General features: G+C 39.3%; 1 protein-coding gene across 1 annotated transcript in view; it reads left to right on the top strand.

Annotated features, from left to right (window-relative positions):
* DEPTOR (DEP domain containing MTOR interacting protein) overlaps positions 1 to 20,657 on the top strand; it is a 75,243-nt gene that overhangs the window by 16,619 nt on the left and 37,967 nt on the right. Inside the window, exons 3-5 of the mRNA XM_027684468.1 lie at positions 10,092 to 10,270; positions 12,285 to 12,408; positions 17,839 to 18,017. Of these exons, the coding sequence (XP_027540269.1) occupies positions 10,092 to 10,270; positions 12,285 to 12,408; positions 17,839 to 18,017 (482 nt within the window). The remainder of the gene's footprint in view (positions 1 to 10,091; positions 10,271 to 12,284; positions 12,409 to 17,838; positions 18,018 to 20,657) is intronic.

Consider the following 20,657-nt stretch of genomic DNA (forward strand, 5'->3'; position numbering starts at 1 on the left):
CAGTATCTTTTTCTCTCTGGTCATGAGACTGGCTCATCATTTCTCATACTAGAGTAGTGCTACATCATTGCATCTATTTGAGCTTATTGTTCTGGAATGACATGGCATAAACAAAACACAATATTTAGATGATGTTCTGTAGTATCATATACAATGACATGAGCAACTGGACTTCACATCATTTCTGGAAACATCTCAGTTAATACAACCTAAGGTTGACTTTGGTTTTTATATGGTCTCTGCCTGTTTTCAGCTTGTAGTCAGTGTAAGTTTCACTACGGCATATTCAACTGTTTTTTACTCTCTGTTGCTTTCAGCCTCTGAGTTCCCAGTTTTCAGCAAAGCATTTTGTTATTAGTGCAGAGCCTTACATTTTATAGTCTATTTATGCACAATTTCATCACCTCTAGGTATTCCAGTCAAATGGAACACTTACTTTAGGTGTTTAAAAATTTGAATCAGTTCCAGTTTTATTTTGCAGTTTAGTGGTCAACCACTGGATTTCAACGACTTCTGGAAGACAGTGAAAAGAACTCTCTTGCATCATGTCTTCTGTTGGTGTAACATCCTGCATATTGTGGTAATGCCAGCTGTAGGAGGTAAAAAAAAATGAATCTGTGCCCAAATGCTGTAAGATTTTTTAAAAAAAGAAATTCAATGCAGAATGCCTTTTTTTAGTGAGTACTTTTCCACTTAAAGCTATCACAGCTTCCTTCAAAATAAAAATAAATTCCAGTAATGCAGTTATACTAAAGATGAAAAAAATGAAGATATTAATTTAGAATGGAAAGAGATAAACAAAGTTTGATGGTTTAATACAGCCTACTGTATATTGAAATAGTATTGCATCTACATTCATTTTAAGGTGAACCTACATATTTGTGGGAAATGAGTAAAAAGTCCTTTAGTTATAGCCTCAATATAAAATTGTGTTTGTTGACAATAGTACATAACACTAAGTATTTTATTACTCCTTTTATTACCTGTCAGGTACTGGCTCTCTGTGCTTGATGTCATTCATGATTACACAGCACAGTATTTGGATAAGAGTTTTGTGTAGCGATGGAAAACACTTGGTAAAAGCAGTTGGGATATTACTGCAGTATGAAGCATTATTAATGATGAAGGCAGATTTTTTTTGCTTTAAGCAGGGTTGCCAAGGACTGCTGAAAGAAGTCCAAACAGTTGGTGCTCCTCTGAGAAGCATAAAATATCAGGGAGAAGATCTCCTGCATGTATGCAGCTCTCAGGTTGAGAGCAGCCATGCCTGGAAGGACTTTGAGCTCCGAGATTACCCGAAGCCATATAATGTCCCAGCAAAACTATTTGTCACTTATTGACAGGGTGGGAGAAATACCAAACTGCACTTGAGATTAGGCACTTGACTGATTTCACTTCTCCCATGGATTTCTTGGGTTATCTCTGGCAGATAACACCCCCTTTTGCTGTTTGTACTGCAGACCTGTTCAGTACTGTGGTGCTTTCTGGGCATTACAGGTTTGCTCTTCCCAGATGTGCTGGAGAGATGGGTAGGTGAAAAGACCTCCTTGTTTCTCAGGCTGTCTGAAACTTGCTGCACACACTGCAAGTGACCAAGGTCGTACTCAGCTTTTCCCTCTGGATAAGTGTAGAAGAGATGTCAGCCTTGCTGCATAAGGGACCTCAGCCTGTAGCTTCTTTTGGCTTCCCTACCTCCTTGGGGTACAAGGTGCATCCAAGAGAGGAGTTTTCACACAGCAGGGCTTTCTGGTACTCACAGCCCCTTGTGTCCTTGCTGCAGCCCCTCTTCTTGACACCAGTGATGCAGACCTGTAGTTCAGCATCCTATTCCCCAGATCCCGGTCTGTCTCTCCAAGTTCCTGAATGGCAGTGCTAGCAGCAATAGCTGTAACAGTAGGGCTTGTGCTCTTTGGCCTGTATTTGCCCTGTTTAGCCCATTTAGCATTTCAAAGGAAAGTTCTCCTCTTCCAACCATGTTACTGAGATAACAGGTCTGCATTCCCTGACAAAAATTTCATTGATTTTCACTGGCCTCCCTTCAGACCTACACTGCTCTTTCCTAAGTTTGCTATCCATAAAAGAGTTCATTTATTGAGAGATATTTTAGCATAAGTCTACAAGAGGTGCTGGGCTTATGGCTACCCTGTCAATCCAGCCAAGGGATGTCTATAGCAACAGTTCTCCTATGGTTTCTGGTCTGCACTTTGAAATTTTAGTGGTTTATGGTAGAAGTCTTCAGTTTAGATTTGGGAAGACGTCCTTGAGAAAATTATTATTGATTTAGTAAGCCTAAGAATATCCTTGCAATGGAGACACAGAAAATTAATGTGGAGAAAATGTAGTTGATGGATATGAGCAAAGACAGCTTGCTCTTCAGTGGAGAATCCATCAGTTCTTTTGGGGATCCACACAGTAGTATCACATAGACTTGGACCTGCATACGTCATCCCATGGTGCATCCCAGCTCATCTATACATGAGTGAGAAGCACAGTTATATTTGACTTCTCTGTAGAGAAGGAGAACTGTGAGTTGCTGAGTTCTGACAGCTTCAGCCCAGAAAGCAAACAGCTGGAGTGAGACAGGCAGACTTCCACTTTCCTTATGACTAGAGGCAGGTGAAATAATAACTTGCCTGTATTCTGTGTTTTCATCTTTGTAAAACACAGTTTTATACTTTGCAGCAAGCCAGAAGCTCTCAAGGTTCAAGCGCATGGGCAAATAGATGTATATTATTCATGTTTGTACACAATTTACTTAAAAGTGAAATGCAAGTGAAATGGCTTGGCAGGCAGGGGGATCAGCCACTTCATAGCTTCCGTTGCTTTTACAAAGGGTCTCTAGTTTTATGACAGATTATTACAAACACACAGATATAATTTCCTCTTCAGTCTGGAGTACTGAAAGGGAGCCTGTGGCTCTGAATTTCTGGCCTGAATTTATGGGCTGAAAGAGTGTCTCCGAGACACATCATTTTGATTTCATCCCAGACCCTGAGCCATGACTGTGTCTGTTCCCCGGAGTTTGCTTTGATCCCTAACGGTATTACTAAAATATTATGAGTACTGGAGATGTCCCTGTGCATGCTTGGTTGCAGGATTAGTGACCTTAGTACTTTCTGAACGCATAAAAAAAGACCTCATTAAAGAGGCAGCCACAGTGTTTTATTTAAAGCCACGGGGGCACTGGTGAACCATCACTTCTTTGAAAGCTTTAGGATTTCCTCTGCAGTGCACCCAGAGATGGTTTACCTGAAGTCTTTCTGTCTGGTTCTGTGTGCTGGCATCTCTTCACATTGACTACATGGCTGTGGGCAAAAAAAGTGGAGATAAACACAGTGATGAGAACTGATATCAGGAGCTGCTTTGAAGACAACCTCTCTAACTCCATTTGAGATGTTAGAATTCCTTCTCTGCCACAGTTACTGACACAGAAATATTTTCATCCTATTTCCAGTATGACCCCATGTTTTAAAGGGTATTCTAGCTCCTGTGAATATCAAGTAACAAAACTAAGTGATTGCAGAGCTGAAGCATAGAAAGAGGAACATTCAGCAGTGAAATGCTGACACTTCAGCTGAGACTTGGCAAGCCCAGCTGGAAATGCTTGTCCCAGCAACACACACTACATTCACAGAGTACCTTCATGATCTCCTCTGTGTAAAAAGTTCATATCCTCATGACCTATTTTATTTTTTTGCTGACAGTGCAGTAGCAAAATTTTAGTGTAAAGGACATTTCAAGTAGTTCTGTATTTTCCTGCGTCTGTGTATATACAGAAATGCTGCTTTATGCTCATTTATTTTGTAATTAATTGGGTCTGCAACTGACTTGTGAGGTTTAAATTTCTATGGGACTTATGCTTCTAAGTCACTGAGACACTTTGGAAAATGCCATCTTTTGTAAGATGCCTGTCTGCTGTGCTGTAGACGGGTCATATGCTTATGTTCAGAAAACAGCCAAACTTTGTGACCTCTGGGCAGATACAAAACTGTTCTATTTCCAACAGAAAGGGGCAATTCTACCTGCCAGTGCCACACCTCTGATAACCCTTGAGAAGAGGTGTGAAAACCCCATGTTCTTTAGCCACCATGAATTGTCCTCATCTTTGTCAGGATATTTTTTCTGTCCATATATGTTTCTCCCTAAGGATATTGTGACTTGTTTTTCTTGGAAATAAGTAAATCCTTCTCTTGCAGAAGTTCCAAATACAGGAAACTTGTGAAAGAATTCGAGGGTGGCAGAAACCACTTACACTGCTTTGCCTCCTTGCATATCACTGTTAATTTTCAAGGGTTCTAATATGGTTTTGTTCAGAGTTTACCAAATTTGATAGAATTGTAGTAGTTTAGCGAATGCTGACTGGCAGTGCTCCATCTGGGATAGTCACTGAAACCAAAGTGTAACACAGCAGTAACCCATGAGCATGCTAGCACTCATCAGCTGCAGTTGAGCACTCTGAGGGAGGACATGTTTTGTGCCATGGCCAATTACAGCATCAATGTGTATTGTTCAATAATTAATAAATTCTGCTAAGAATTTCCATTTTAAATTATCTCTTCACTGGTGTTTTGTCCTTCCATTAAAAAAAAAAATTGTTCTAAATGATGTGTTCTGTGATATAGATGATATATATATGAAATATAGTATAGATGATTATGTACTGCAAAATATCATCATGAAAATATTGTATATCATTTGCATATATATGTTTTATTTCTATATATCATATATATACATATGCGCACATACACATATTTATACACAAGCCATATATATGTTGCTTGGCTTCACAAAGGGCAAGTCTTGCCTGACCAACCTGGTGGCCTTCTGTGATGGAATAACTACATCAGTGGACAGGGGAAGGGTTGCAGATGTCATTTATCTGGTTTTTTTAAGGGCCTTCAACAGAGTCCACCACAACATTTTTCTCTCTAAATTGGAGAGAGATGGATTTGATGAGTGTTCTGTTCAGCTGATGAGGAGTTTGTTGGAGGGTCACATCCAGAGGGTAGTGGTCAATGGCTCTATGTCCAGATGGACACTGGTGATAAGAACCCCTCAGGGGTCCATACTGGGAGCAGTACAGTTTATTATCATCATCAGTGACATAGACAGTGGTATCAAGTGCACCCTCAGCAAGTTGCAGATGACACCAAGCTGAGAGGAATGAATGACACACTTGAGGGACAGAATGCCATCCAGAGGCACCTGGATAAGCTTGAGAAGTGGATCCATGGGAGCCTAATAAGGTTCAACGAGGCCAAGTGCAAGGTGTATGCCTGGGTCAGGGCAACCCCTGCTGTATCAGTACAGGCAGTGGGATGAACAAATCAAGAGCAGCCCTGCTGAGAAGGACTTGGGGTGATGGTGGATGAAAAGATGGACATGACAAGACAATGATGTGACTCTTGGGGATGGTCTAAGGGTTGGACTTGATAATCCTTGTGGGTCCCTTCCAACTTGTCATATTCTGTGATTCTGTGACTCTGTAATGTGTGATTGCAACCCAGAAAGCCAATCGTATTCTGGGCTGCATCAAAAGCAGTGTGGTCAGTGGGTCAAGGGAGGGGATCCAGCCCCTCTGCTCTAGTGAGACCCCACCTGGAGTACTGTATCCAGCTCTGGGGTCCTCAGCACAGGAAAGACATCGACGTGTTGTAGTCAGTCCAGAGAAGGACCGTGAAGATGATTAGAAGGATAGAGTACCTCTTGTGAAAACAGAAAAGCGGCCTGGGGAAGAGAAGGCTCCAGGAAGACCTTATTGTGGCCTTTCAATTCTTAAAGGGGGCTTAGAAGAAAGATGTGGACCTACTTTTTAGTAGGACCTGTTGCAATACGGTAAGGGGTAATGGTTTAAATTAAAAAATGGTAGATTCAGATTAGATATAAGGAAGCATTTTTTTGTGATGAGGGTGGTGAAATACTGGAACAAGGTGTCCAGAGGGGTGATAGATGCCCCATCCCTGGAAACATTCAAGTTTAGGGTGCAGGGGCTTTGAGCAACTTGATATAGTGGAAAATGTCTCTGCTCATTGCAGGGGGGTAGGACCAGATGACCTTTAAAGGCCACAACTAAAACACAACCCAAACCATTCTACAATTCTATGATATATGCATCTTTATGTGTGTGTATGATTGTTTCAGGAATGTTGAAAGAGGTGAATGAGTGGAGCTCCATATGAAAGTCTTCATACCATCTTGTCTATTTAGAGTGTCAGGCACCAACCTGTTCTCTGCACATTGTTCCTGAGCCTTGCTAGGATAAATGTAGGGACTATATAGGATGTACTAGGAAATGGCAGATAATTTATTCAGAAAATTACCAGGAAGAGCAGGAGGTTTTTAGGGTTCTTTTCATGCATAGAAATCAGGATTGGATAGTGCTTTGGAAGATCTATGTTAGCCAAGCCCAAACTACTAGACTTAATAAAGGGAAATAGCTGGGTGAGATATTTGAACCGTGATCCAGTTAATGATATAATTACTATCTTTATCCAGCAGGCTATCCTTCTCTGGGTTTAAAAGTAAAGCTAAACTCTTGTGCAGGCACTGTCTCTTAAGTCCTTATCCACTGGTCCAGAAAAAGATGCAAGAAACTTCAAAATGTATAATGTCCCTGGTGGAAATAAAAATGTTCCTGTTGGTTGGAAACAAAATGCAAGTTTCATGTAGCTGCAAGAGCAGTTTTGTCCCAAGTTAGTGCTTGATCCTTCATTTCTAGGCAAAGATTTAGATGTTTCCATTATCTTGACTTTTCTGACAGTTACCAAAGAAAATGCCTCTCAACGAGTAGCATTGTTCCAGATAGCTCTGAACACACTTACTGCAAATCAGAAGCAGCGTGTTCCAGGTTATCCCGTTCCATGCTATCCAGGAGGAAGGCACTTCTGTTTGGAGCAAGAGTCCCTACATGTTGCTAATTAGGAGCAACTCCTGTTTAGACAAGCCCCCAGGAAACTGTTCTGGCATGCATGCTTGCAAATACAGCCTGTCTTTGTTGTAAGCATGACTAAGAGTCATGGATATCAGTTTGTAAATATTGAAGGGTTGCATATGCCTGTTACAGTTCACAGGCAATTGCTCAAATGCTTTCGATCTCGTATTGTTTTCTCCAGGTAGGGCAGACTGTGGCCCCATGTGCAAAATCTGGCAGGTAGTCTTGACTGATACATGGAATTATGTATGGATGATGTACTGGTGTACACAAGATCATTTTCTGGTGTTCAGCTATTAAGTTGTAGAAAGAGGGTCAACTTTTCAAAGGCTTATTGAGTCAAGGTGTTTCCCCATCACCCTTTGTTATTTGCCCTCTTCTCCCCTTCTCCTCTCAAGCTGGTCAGGATTTGTCAGTCAGATAATTCTCCTAATCAGCTCTTGAGAAAAACTTTTTCTAGTGAGAGAAATATGTTTGATGTTAGGTCTTTTCCAGTCATCATGTAGACTAGCTGACATGAAGTGATTAACGTTACTTAAAGGGAAAAACATCAAGGACTTTGAGCGAGAAGCCTGTTTCCCAATGCCAGGGGATAAAGAATTTACCAGTTCATGTGGGCATTGGCTCCAGTATAATTGCATTCACTGGTGCATTTCATTCCTTTTTAACCCATTTGATTTATCTCCTGATAAGTACTTATGAACACAGACACATTTTTTGAATTCCTGCCTAAACTTTTGATTTGTATACTGCAATATATGCTCAATAACTTTACCTTAGGCTTCTGTATTTGTAGTTTACACTGGGTACAGTGCCAATTTACTGAGCTACTTCTCCTCCACATAGTTTGATTTTTAGCAGGTTTGTAGGGGTGAGAGAGCCTTGACAGAGAGAACAGCATACATCACCAAGGACAAAACCTGTTCCCCTTCTGTTCTTTATTCCAAATAAATTAGCATGGCCATAATTCAGTATGGATACAATTGGTATAGACTACAGCAAAGGTTCCCACTTCCATTGTAGGTGAATTTGTTTTTTCAGGCTTCTTGAGGCTTATGTGGTCATGCTGTCATTGACTTAATGATTTTATAACCTCTTAGCAAATTCGGATCCACTTTAGCTAGTGGGTGGAAGTAATTAAGATTATGACATTTCTATGAGTTTTATGAATATAGGCAAAAAGGAATATACAGAGACTCAGTGAATGGTCTGAATGAGTATAAAGATTGTAGTGGGAACTTGTGTCTTTTGACATGGCAGAGAAATTGAAATATTTATAAGCCCACCAACTGCAGGAAAGCCTGAAGTCAGAATTGAAGACCTAGATCCTCATTTCTAGGGCTCTTGACTGACTTGTTTGTGGAATGCCAGACCAGTACTGTTACACTCCTGTGCAACATGTGGACAAAGAAGGTGCTTTCCCTCTTGTATCAGATGAACTACAGCCATTTAGACTTACACAAAGCTGGGTTGAGCTATCTGTGTATGTGTTATACACTCTTTTTATAATTTTGTTCTTGCAGATTATTGTGTGACATGAGACTGGATGAACATTAACAGAACCTGGAATGTATTTTAATTGTGAATCTCCATCAGACATACTGATAATTGCATGTTCTATAATTAAAACTGTGTCGGCTTTTCTTTCTGAGCATGGCAACAGCTGTTAGAGCACATCTGGAAAATGTGCTATAAGCAAAGATATTTTAGCTCAGAGAATTTCACAATGCGTGGGATATTAACCAGCATTTCTTTACAGAATACTAATCTGATTTATCAGTATTTTTAATATAAAACTCTTAGATTTTTTAATGATGTTTGCAAACCTGGTTTTGAATTAACATCACAGATTGGCCATTCCAGTGTCGTTCAAGGCTAAATACTGCAGAACAGAAACATTGCTTCGCTACTATTTTTAGGTAGATGCCTATGTAAGCCTTGTCTAATGCCCTAATATTACTTTCTTCACTGATTTCTGCCAAATATTTTCCCTTTTTTTGATTCTAGAGAGAAATTATTGTTTCATACTGGAATCACATTGAGAGGAAAATTGCTCTGTGCTTCTTGAGGCTCATGTTAACACTCTTCTGTGTTATCACCCTTGTACCCCCTACAATTATTGTAGCATTACTCAGGACTCTTTGAAGTCAGTGAGAGTGTTTACAAGGTGGGATCCTGGCCACTTGGAAATGAACAGCAATGTTTCTGTTTGTGACAGGAGCCCAAGCATTGTGGTTTCTGTGCTTTCCTCAGAACTGGGGTATAGGCATGGCACTACAAAAAGATTTTCTGATATAATTCATTAAAATGGAACAAGAAAGCATAAAACTTAAAACTTTAGAAACCTCTATCAATTAATTTATTGGTAATGTTGCTTATTTTGTTTATTTAGAAAAAAATTACTAAAAATAAAGATACAGAAACCCAGAACCTTTATTAACAAGGTATTACTCTAATCAGGATCTAGCATTCTGATCCAAACATCTCAAAAACAGCCAGCCAGCTTGCTTTCAAGATAACGGGGAAGATTTTGCAGCTAGAGAGCATTTGCCAACAGGTCCCCAAGTGACAAATCAGTTCTTGATTTGAAGCAGGAGGCAGCTTTTTAATGACAGATAGCGTTGTGTTGGAACAGCTTCACACCTGAATTTTAAATCATAAATGCTATTCTTGTTGTGCAGCTGGAGGCAAAATGTAGTTACCCAACCAAGGGAAAAACTACATCTGAAAAAATGAATGAGATAAAAAAGAAAAAAGAATCTACAGCAGTGATACTATAAAATAAAGGAGTAACATGGAACGTATTAGAGGTAATGTGGGAAAATTAATTCCAAATTATTGCCAGTTTAATTGACCTACAGGAAGTATTTTAATGGATTTAGTATGCTGTTCTGTTCTTCAGTTTTTAAACTTTTCCACTGAGCAGAAAACAAGTTTTTTCAATTATGGGGTTTAAAGTTGTAACAAATGGTTGCTGTGGGTTTCCTGGTTGTGAGATGCCAGCAGTGGAGGTGTGGCCAGGCCTCTTCCTATTCTACCCAACACCTTCAAAGCCCATCCTTTGAGCAGGGCTTGGGTGCTGCTCCGCTCTTGTCCCAGTCTTTCTCGTTACAAAGGCTCTTTGCAAATAATACTCACAAGGTGATTTGACCCCCAGGCTCCGACTGCATGAAGAAAAGGTCATTAAAGATCGGCGGCACCACCTCAAAACGTACCCCAACTGCTTCGTCGCCAAAGAGCTGATCGACTGGCTGATTGACCACAAAGAGGCCTCTGACAGAGAGACAGCCATTAAACTGGTGCAGAAATTACTGGATCACAGCATCATCCACCATGGTGAGTGCAATATCAGGTGCTAAAAAGTTCTAAGCTAAATTTTATTGAGTGTTTGTGAAACGAAGGGAAATCCCACTCCTGCTCTTCAGCCGAGTATAGGACAGGTAGGATTCTTTCCCTGCCAGAAATGGAGCACCTCCCTTGGACTGTGCTGATGTGCAAGGTCCCCTGTGCCCTGAAGGACATGAGAGGCTGAAGAGGTGTGGAGTGACCCAAGGTAGCAGGGTAAGATACTGGAGACTGTGATGCTGCTTCCCTGCCTCCAGAGCAGCCCCAGCTGGATTGTGCCCCCCCTCTACCTGCTGCCCTCACTTTCCTGCTCCTAACAGCACAGTTCTCCAGCTGAAAAACCCATCTGAAAAATCAGCCAGCAGAAAAAAGATCATTTTTCTCACGTGGATTAGTTCCCTGGCCCTGTCCCTCACACCAGCTGCACAAACATTAGTGCTGGTACAGCTGCAAGAAGTTAGCAGTCCGGCTGCGCCCTGATTAATTTTCTCCTAAACTTGTTGTCTATTTGAGATCTGTTCCTTTCAGCTTCTTGAATAACAATTTATGCTGATGAAAAGGAGACTTCCAATTCAATGGTAGCATTTAGTTGCCTTTTGGGGCACAGAAAGGCTGGAAAGCACGCAAGCAAAGAAGACCCAAGGCCTCGATTTCAAGCCTATAGTATTACCCATATCAAAAAGGCAAATGTACTGTTTGTTTCTTTTTTAAGAGAAAACCGAGTGACTATGAACAAACAAATGTTGACTTTATGCAGAGGTCATTGTACGTGCAGCAATGCTGCTGCTATCTGCAGTACATTAACAACACCTTAATTAGAGTCAGAAATGCATGTATTGAATGACTGCCACTTCTACAGCTTCTGCTTGGCTATTAAATGAAAATTCTGTGTAGTTATGGAAACTGGAACTCATGGTAGATAGTTAAAGAATAAAGTAATTATAGGGTATTCAAATCTGACTACTTAATCCTCTATTGAGAAAATGTCAGTGAAGACTTGCGTGGATGCCTGAGTGACTTAATTTAATTGAGCAATAGAGGCTTTATTGCTGAATGCTTGTTTAAAGCTCTAACAACCTCAAAGTGTTTTCTACCACAGGATACAATTGCACATTGTAGCTTCCACATGAATTTCATATATATGTGTGTGTATATATTACACATGGAACAGCTGTTTCTTGAAAATTTTCATATATTGCACTCTAATAAACTACTTTAGAAAGTGAGCTAGGGTGGGTAAATTCAGGGATGTTCAATCAGGTTCTGCAGGATGCTTCAGCTCCCGTATCAAGTGAAAGAGGTACCAGTTTCTGCTTCTGTGGTGCAGAATGTACCTCATGTATATAGGCTGACAACTCTGTTAGGAGCAGCTTGTTTGGGATGGCTCCCATCAGTTTATGCCCTTGATGGGCCTCTGTTCTGCGTTTACAAGAGCCCATCATCAGCTGCTGTCTTACAAACCTAATTTGGCATTTCCCAGTGTGCTCCTTATTGTACCTACCATTTGCTAGCTGGCATGACAGAGCAATTGAGACAATTCGAAGAGGGAGAAGGCTTTGATTTTAACTATTTCTTTAGCGAGTCTCAGGTTTCCTACAGCATTGCTAACTGATACTAATAAGTTTAAAGAAGTTTGACAAACCTTAAATTATTGGGCATTCTACCCTGGCGGCCTTTTAAACAAAGAAGCCAACAGACTGTTTTCAGCAAAAGGTGTTCTGAGTATGTAGCAGATGGATGGTTTTTTGTTCTTTATTTTTGCAGCAATACTCACAAAACTGACGAACGCTTATCTCCCTCATCTTGAAATTTGGTTACCTGTCTGAAAGTTTTCTCCAGCCTTTCATTGGTTATTAGAACAGAGCAAAGTTGTATGCTCAGAAATACAGGGGGTTAGACTCTGTATGTGCTTGCTTTGAAGTTCAGCAGCGGTACCTGGTAAATGGATCCTCAGCTCCTTAACATGTATGTGATTGGGTTTTTATTTAATTATTTTATGTTTCAGTCTGTGATGAACATAAAGAATTCAAGGATGTCAAACTGTTCTACCGCTTCAGAAAAGATGATGGGACATTTCCACTGGACAATGAGGTGAAGGTGTTCATGAGAGGACAAAGACTGTATGAAAAGTATGTTGAAATCTATTCTGTAAAAGTAATTACTAAAGGATGATTCGTCATATGAAAGCATAATCATAATTCCTAAAGCATTAGTACATCAAAATGCATGGAGCAAGCAGCTACTTATCTGTGTAGACACCATATCTACAGCTTCATAAAGAGGTATATTTTAAATCGTAAGTGAAATTAATCTTTAGTGTTCCAGTATACAAAGTTTCTACATCAGAAAAGTTATATTAAAAGTAGTTTCAAAAAAAAAAACTCCCAAGCATCTAATTATGACTTGAAACAGATTATTATGCGTAGATACTGAATATCCCACTGGATTGCTTCCGTTAAATAACTAGATAGCTTAACCAGACTTCATAATGACATTTTTATTCAGGACGTGGAGATTTTGACTCTCAAGCAGAGAGAATAAAATGCATGTTGGCATATGCTACAAATTAATGCAAAAGTTGTGATGTGTTATTTACCAAAAAGCTTGAAGTATTGCTCTAGACTGAATACCACCCACTCTCTTGCTTGCTTGGAGCAGAAGCCTGCAGCAGTCAGGAGAGATGCTGTGTTTTCTCACCAGAGAAGATTTGTTTCCCTCTTGAAAGAAAGCACTCAGGAAACTCCCAAGTTTAAAAGCTGATAATAAACATTATTTTCAAGGTTAGCTGCCTGTGAAGATCAGTTTGGTGAAAGAGCAATGAAACCAAAATATAAACAAGTAGTTGTAAATACCACTCCTTTTGTTGCCTCTGTCATATAAAATTTCCAGAGACACAGTGACTGTGACTATTTAAAGTAAAAAAATAATAAATTGTATAAGACATAAAAAAACACATCACTGAAAAAAAATCCTCTGTTCGATGCACTGGAACAGATGGATTGAATCAGCCTCCTCCAAAGTCTTCTGTGCCTTACTAAGCACAGCATTTTACTCCTTTAGACTCTGTAATATGCAATGCCTACAAGCCTGACCCGTACTATAAAAAGCTAATTAGACTGTCTGCAGTGGGTTTTTTTTGTCTATATTTCTATTTCCATTCTTCCATGAGAAAAATAATTTTTTGTTGGTGAGGGTGATTCCAGTCTTCTGCATGAAAGGAGCCATGACACAAAGAACTCTGTTCTACCAGTATCTGCTTCCATCAGCATTTCTCTGCATGGAGAACTATCCCCAAACCCACGTCTAATGTCCAGTTTGTCCAACATGGTGCTAGCAGAAAAATGTTCCTAACTGTAGAGATTGTTCCCATCTTAGAAAAGAAGTTAATGCCAAAACCAGCATCTGTATCTAAATATAGCATCATCCTCGCAAGGTGGCTGCTCCTAGGCAACGTATCTGAAGGGTTCAGAAACTTTTAAAACCATCCCTGAGTGCTAAATATAGTATAGATTAAAAATACCTGGCATTTCAAAACCAGCTGGTGACAGTCAAAGCTAATCAAAATTCTCCATGGATCATCGGAGATATTTTCTATTCATGGGAGATAAGAAGGCATACCTATCTGGGCTTCACTTTGTTTATTTTAGCAAATCCAGTGTGCAGAGATTTCAGATTTTATTTAGTTCCCTTGTCCATGCACACTTATTAACACCACCTTCACAGTTTCATTGGATACATTTTAAACTCAAAATCTAATGCTGAAAGTCAGACTACTACAGAAGGAGTTCTGCAGTGAAATGTGTGGATGTGTAATATATCCATTGTATCAGTTTGCTGATAGTGCTGAGAAAGAAAATATTAATTCAGTGCAATTAAAGTAATTACTAAATGGCAACAACTGGAGGAAAGTACTCATGCACAAACATGAAGTCACCAGCATATTCAGCTTGTTTATCAAAATGCCTGTGGGCCTAATTGCAAGAAAAATGCAAGTATACCAAAGGAAATCTGTCCTAATCCAACACATTTTGAAAATCTGTGTCTAATTTTGTAGATATTGCTGACCTTCACTAGGCTTTGCTAGTTTTAGATAGACATTATAATACTATTTCTTCTCCACTCTCTGCATTAGGGCTGGAGTACTGCTACATTCAGAAGCCAGTGTAGTTTGTGCTTGCCAAAATTGCAGACACGTTACCCAATACCAGCCCATGCAGATTTGTACCCTCAATGGGTAAAATGAACAAAATGTTTTAGGAGGATCAGAAGGTTGTTGCATGGGAAGAGGAATGGGTGCATTAGGCAGGTTCCCTGCATTCAGACAGTTGTTTTGAGTAAAAACCTTGTTCTCTGCTCTGGGACATGGGAACATAAGGACTGTCCAAATGCTGAGGAGCTCCCTTTCCCTGTCTCTCCTGTCTCTCTTCTGCATGACCACAAAGCTCCTCGTAACCTGGATTCTCCTTTCTTGTGGCGTTACCACCTTCACCTGCTGTGGACATCTTCAGTGGCTGTACCCACATGATTAGAAGATTTTAAATCAGTCTCTGATTGTGTAGTCCCTTTATTTGCATTGGAAATCATAAATCGGTTCAGATTCCCCACATATCATTGCAAACTTTGGTAACCTTTCTGTGAACATGTTTTGAGGTTCAAGTTTATAACTAGACATGAAACCCACTGGATATCTTACAGTCTTGTCTGAAATTGTTGAACACTTTATTAGGTCTGAGATTGGTATCAGTTTTCAAGCTCTACAGGACTGACCAGATAGATTGAATGAGATAAACATGTTTCCTGTTCAACAAAACACTCCTTGCAAATCTTAAATAAATCCAGCACAGACATTTCATAGCTTAAAAAAAAAAAAGAAAAAGAAAAGGAAAAAAAGTTGTGCAGATATCCTATTTTTATGTTTACAATTCTCAGTAGGTTTTGGTCAGGCACATAAGATGTTGTTTCTGATGCAGTTTAGGGTTTAGGAGCTGTAAGTCATTTCATGATGCTGACAACAACTGAGTTTTTTCAACCAGATTTCACAGTGAAAGAAGTGCAGATTTATTGTTTTAATTTCAGGAAATCTTTCGGATAATTTTGAGACTGCATTCTTTGAATCACTTTCATTTTAACTCATGAGTGGTTAAGTCACATTTATCCTCTGGTGCAGTTATTTTGATAAAACAAGATTAAAGATTTCTTCTGAAAGGAGTTTAATTTCAGTGTTTGGCTAAATACATTCCAGTGTAGGATAACCTCAGTTTTAGCAAGTAATATGTTTTGACATGAATAGCCTCATGTTTTCTTGAAACAAGGAAAAAATGGAAGAGTAAGAGGCAGTTTCCAGCTCTGGCTAATGAAAGGCCAGGTTTTTGACTGATGTAAATTGGTACAGCTTTGTTGACAGCCATGGAGTTACAGTGATTTACTTCAGTGAGTGATGTAAGTCTATGGATTGCTGTGTCTGGGTTTGTTAAACTGGCAATTTGTCGCGTCTGTTTGCTCACAAGTCCAAATCCTTTGCAGCTATTCTGGGCACATGCAGAAGGATGTGAAATGTCAAACTGAGCTTTTTTCCACTTGATATTTCTCCAGATTTCTTTTGTGTGTCTGTGAAGCTCTAAAAATTAGCATTGCTTTTTCAAGGACCTCTCTATCTGCAACTTCAATGAGCTGGTCAACTAATTATAGACTCATCAAAGAACAATTAACATAATCCTAAGGATTTTTTATTTGGTGCCTGCATAGCCTGGGTAACCAGTTATGGGTAACCATGCAGCAGATGGTACAAAAAGACACAAGCTTTGGGTTTGCATTTTTTAATGGGAGGGAAAAAGCCTGGTGAACAAGACACATTTAAAGATACTCTCTTGGAGTGTATTAGGTCTGTATTAGATATGCAAAATGTGGGACAAAATGTTGCCTTGCATGCAGATGCTTGTAAATCAAAATATTAAAAAATAATAAAGTCTGCAAAGGTGCTGGAGTCAATACCTTGTCCCCTGTGGCTCATACTCTTGCTTTTGACCTCATCCCTGACTTCAGCTAATTTTGACTTTCTTAGTTCTTACTCAGCTCAGAGCTGCTGGCAATGACACATCAACATCTAAACGAGCAGCTCATTGTGCTGCTACTGACAAACAGCTGTGGCTGAGCAGCCTTTGCCTGGTTTGATGATCTGCTACCTGGTGGTCAGATCCAGTTAATTCAGGCTTCAGGTTAGTGCTCGTTAAAGTCAAGAGAAGAAATATTTCAGGTGAAATAACAGATGCTGGATCCAGTCAAACCTATTCACTGTAATTTCAAATGACACTTCTCTCTGTTTTCTTATGGCACAGATTTTTCTGATGCTTCCCAAAGGAGGTGAGGTTGTATTCTATAATCCCTGGACATGCTGGCAGTTTAAGAAGCAGATGGCCCATGTATGGATTTACATGAATTTCAATTCCTTTATCAGAAGGTCAAAGATTAAGCACTTGCAGAATATGCTTGTTGTACTTCAGTTGTGCCCTTAATTTCAAAATAGTTGGTGAAGAGAGGGAACCTGTTAGTCTTACATGGAAAAAAAACCATTCCATTTTTGAGCTGTTACTCTGAAAATCTTACCACTAGTCTTATTATTAGCCTATAATAAGTAAAATAATTATGAAGAAAAATCAGATCAGTAACTAAGGATGCTATGGTGCTCAGTCTTCCAACAAAATAAAAAAAAAAGTGGAATTCTGTGTTAAAAGGAAACAATTCTCATTTTTTCTTTCAAACTGTCTTTCAGACTTTTGACCTGACTTTTGCATTAACAAAATATTGAGGGTTTTTTCTTCCTTTTTTTTTTAATACGGTGTCGTTTGCACAGATAACTTGAATAGAGAAGAATTTTATTAGTATATCCTTCAGCCATGTACGTGCCAATTGCTAGGGGATTTAGAGACATCTCATGGTGTTCCTCTGAACTCTGGTGTTACACAGAGCCAGCTGAGGTGCAGAGACTCTGAGCCTCAGGTGTTAAAATGTGTTCAGGTGTGTAGCTCACTGACTACAGCTGCATGTAAATGTTGGACGCCCAATATTTATCAGCCACCCAAACCACAGAACTACTTTTTTTCCTCCTCCTGAATTTTTCTGCAGCTGTTTTAGAGCTTGTGGGGAGAGTTTTCAAATTCACTTAAATTACTTAGGGGCATAGTCCTGCTAAGTGTAAATATTAATTAGGAAGCTTTGAACACATTAGTCACATTCTGGTGCTTTTAAGATAATTATTTTTTCAAAGTTGATTATACAGTAACTTTTAGAGAACCTAGAGGACTAACTGGGGGACATGTGAAACTTAAAAATCTAATTTTCTTTTAGGTGAAAACACAAGAAAACAGTGACTTCACACAGGGATATATAGCCTAAATTTTTTGACTAAGCAGTTATAAATTGATAGCTTGAGGAACGATTTAGTAAGTCAGTGAAAACTTCGTATATGTTTGCTTAGTATCAGTGAGATTTGCCAGAATACATCTTAAATTGCTTTTCTCAAGAACTGTTTTCCGTACCAATTTCCCCCCCCCCAATACCAGGCTGATGAGTTCTGAAAACACCCTTCTGCAAGCCAGGGAAGAGGAAGGAGTCAAGTATGAACGGACATTTGTAGCATCAGAATTTCTTGACTGGCTGATCCAGGAAGGAGAGGCCACAACACGGACTGAAGCAGAGCAGCTCGGCCGCAGGCTTTTGGAGCACGGAATTATACAGCACGGTGAGAAATTTACTGCCAAGTAGTAAAAGCTACACTTACTGTAGCACTTTCTTCTGGTCAAATCAAGTGGAGAGGCCCTTGTCTTCTTGATCATAGTATGTTTAAGTTCTAAATGATTTCAGATAGGAGTCTAGGTAAAAGGTTGGATGTTTTGAAAGCTCATTGTATTAATTCAGAAAATTCTGCTTCAAATGCAGAATACAGCTAGAATTTGAGATTGTGTAATAACAACATAAGGATGTGGATGAAAATCAATTCTCCTACACTTGTGGTAATTAACTTGTAGAACTTGCTATCAGCAATATTTATAATTGAGGTAAATAGCTTCGTAAGGATCAAATAGGGATTAGAGCCATAAATAAACTAAATTCTTTATGCAGAATAAAAATTTGAGGTTCTGTATATTTCCTTATTTGAAGACAGGAACAGAGCACAATCTGATGCCAGAAAAGCAACTTTCCCTGTTGGTCATGTGGCTGAGTTGTTCTAATATGTTTGTGCAAGAAAGAGAATATCTTTTGGTTGAAGTATTATTGTATTTGTCCTGCCCATATAACTTCTTTGAGGCAGGAATCAAATATTTCTTCATAGTCCAGCAGAATGTGTCTGGCAGATGCATCTTCCTCCAGAAGCTCTGAGGAAGCTCTGTTAAGGGTGGAGGAGACAGAGTTTTCTCTCTATAATGCCCCAAGGGTGAAGACATAAACACCCCTGACACTAAACCCCATTACATGTTGCCATCATCTGCTCTCAGAGAAAGTTGCCCTGCTGTGACTGGGCATTTCCCACCATAAATGTGTTGCATTGCCTCTGGGAGCAATGAAGGGGTGCCAGGAGATGACAGATCAAACTGGTAGAAGCTACATTGTTTAGTGCCCAATGGGAAAGTAATCAGATCCTGGTGTTCTGAGTGTTGTCACATCAACTCTAATTCTGACAGAGAACAAAAAATTGAGAATATTAACAGGTTGTTAGTATAAAAGGTGCTAGGTTGGCTATGTTGCTTGGTACTTTGTGAGAAAATGTAGTTTTAATGCATAGAGAAAAATGGGAGTGTAAGTGATGTACACAGTTCTGTCATGGTTGTAATCATGCTCACATTAACTTGCAATTACTAGGAGCTACTTCTGAATATTTACAGTAATCAGCTTCCAGTTCTATAATTACTCCTGTGCTTCCTATGATTTATAGGGTGCCAGCTGCTTGGAGCTTGATGGACAGGAAAGGTATGCCACCCCTCCTCTTTACAGCAGCAATGATTTCATTCCTATTTTTACGTGAGCATTTTCTGTGTATTACATATGTGGTAAACTTTCCTTTTAAAAAAAACAAAACAAAAAAACCCAACCAAGCAACCAAAAAATCCCCAAACAAACAAAAAAACAAAACAAAAACCAACCAAACAACACCCCAAAACAAAAAAACAAAGAGAAAAGTGATATTTATGCAGATATTTATATTTTTGCAGAGGAAATAAAGTCAGGACTTGACATTTAGTGCAAAGCTGGGTTTACTTTGCTACTCAAATCTTTGCCAGTTCTGCAGATTTCTCCCCTGTCCATCCTCTTCTAGTAGTCAAGAGCATATGCAAAGCACTCTGTTAGAAAGAGATTTGAACCTCATGAAGTAAAGGCACAGCTCTGGGAATTGGTTGATTGCTGAGGAAGTGGCTGTCTCACAGGTTATCACTCCAAGGCACTGGCATCTTCCTCACTCAGCTTTTATTGGGACTAAGGTAACTCAGTGGGGATTTTCACACTAATTTGAGAGGGAAACTGGAGGTAAAGTAAAATTGAATTATGTCCTTGAGATTTATCTTTATGAGTGGACATGCTTTGTGCACACTCCTAAACAGGAGATTTCATTCTTTTCTGGATTTCACTGCAACAAGTTGTCTAGATAGTGTTAGGAATATTGATGAAAGTACTAGCAGAATTAACACAGAGCTGGTTTGGGGTTCAGCTTAGTAACTAGATATGATCTGTGTGTTTTTGAAGGTTCATATAATGCCGGCTTCCTCTAAAAAGGGAGCTCGAAATGAAAACTCCCAGTACAGAATTGGGCATATAAACTGTGAAACGGCAGGAGTGGTATTCTCTCCCCAACACCCTCCCACCCATCTTACTGAGTTCTAGATCCAATTTAAAAACAAGACAGATATCTTTCTGTCTTGAAATTGATTTCACCATACTATGCTTCCTTTATTTTGTCTCTCATCAGAAGTACCAAAATGTTACTTGACACTAATTGGCATCCTTGTTGGCAGAACCAGCAGAAAGACTCTTGACTGAACAGGAGTGGAGAATAAAACATTTCCTGCCCTAAAGGCAATCTTTTATTAGCGGTATTGTTTGATATCTACAATATGGAATAAAATAAGCTTGCTATATTATTCTTATGAAGTATTTATTACCCTACCTAATGCAATGGAAAGTAACAGAAATAGTTGCATCGGGTTGCCAATCTCAATAGTAATTTTCCAGCCACAACTGAATTATGCAATTTATTTTTACTGATGCTGACTTTCAGTTACTCAGAGAAGCTGTATTCTGCAGCTGAGGCACTGTATTCAAAACAGCTTCCTGACACATTTATCTTCACTTTAATTGGTCAGACACAAACCAGGTTTCACACAGGAAA

This window comes from Neopelma chrysocephalum, unplaced genomic scaffold (assembly GCF_003984885.1).
Source record: "Neopelma chrysocephalum unplaced genomic scaffold, ASM398488v2 Primary Assembly neopelma1_66, whole genome shotgun sequence".
NCBI lineage: Eukaryota > Metazoa > Chordata > Aves > Passeriformes > Pipridae > Neopelma > Neopelma chrysocephalum.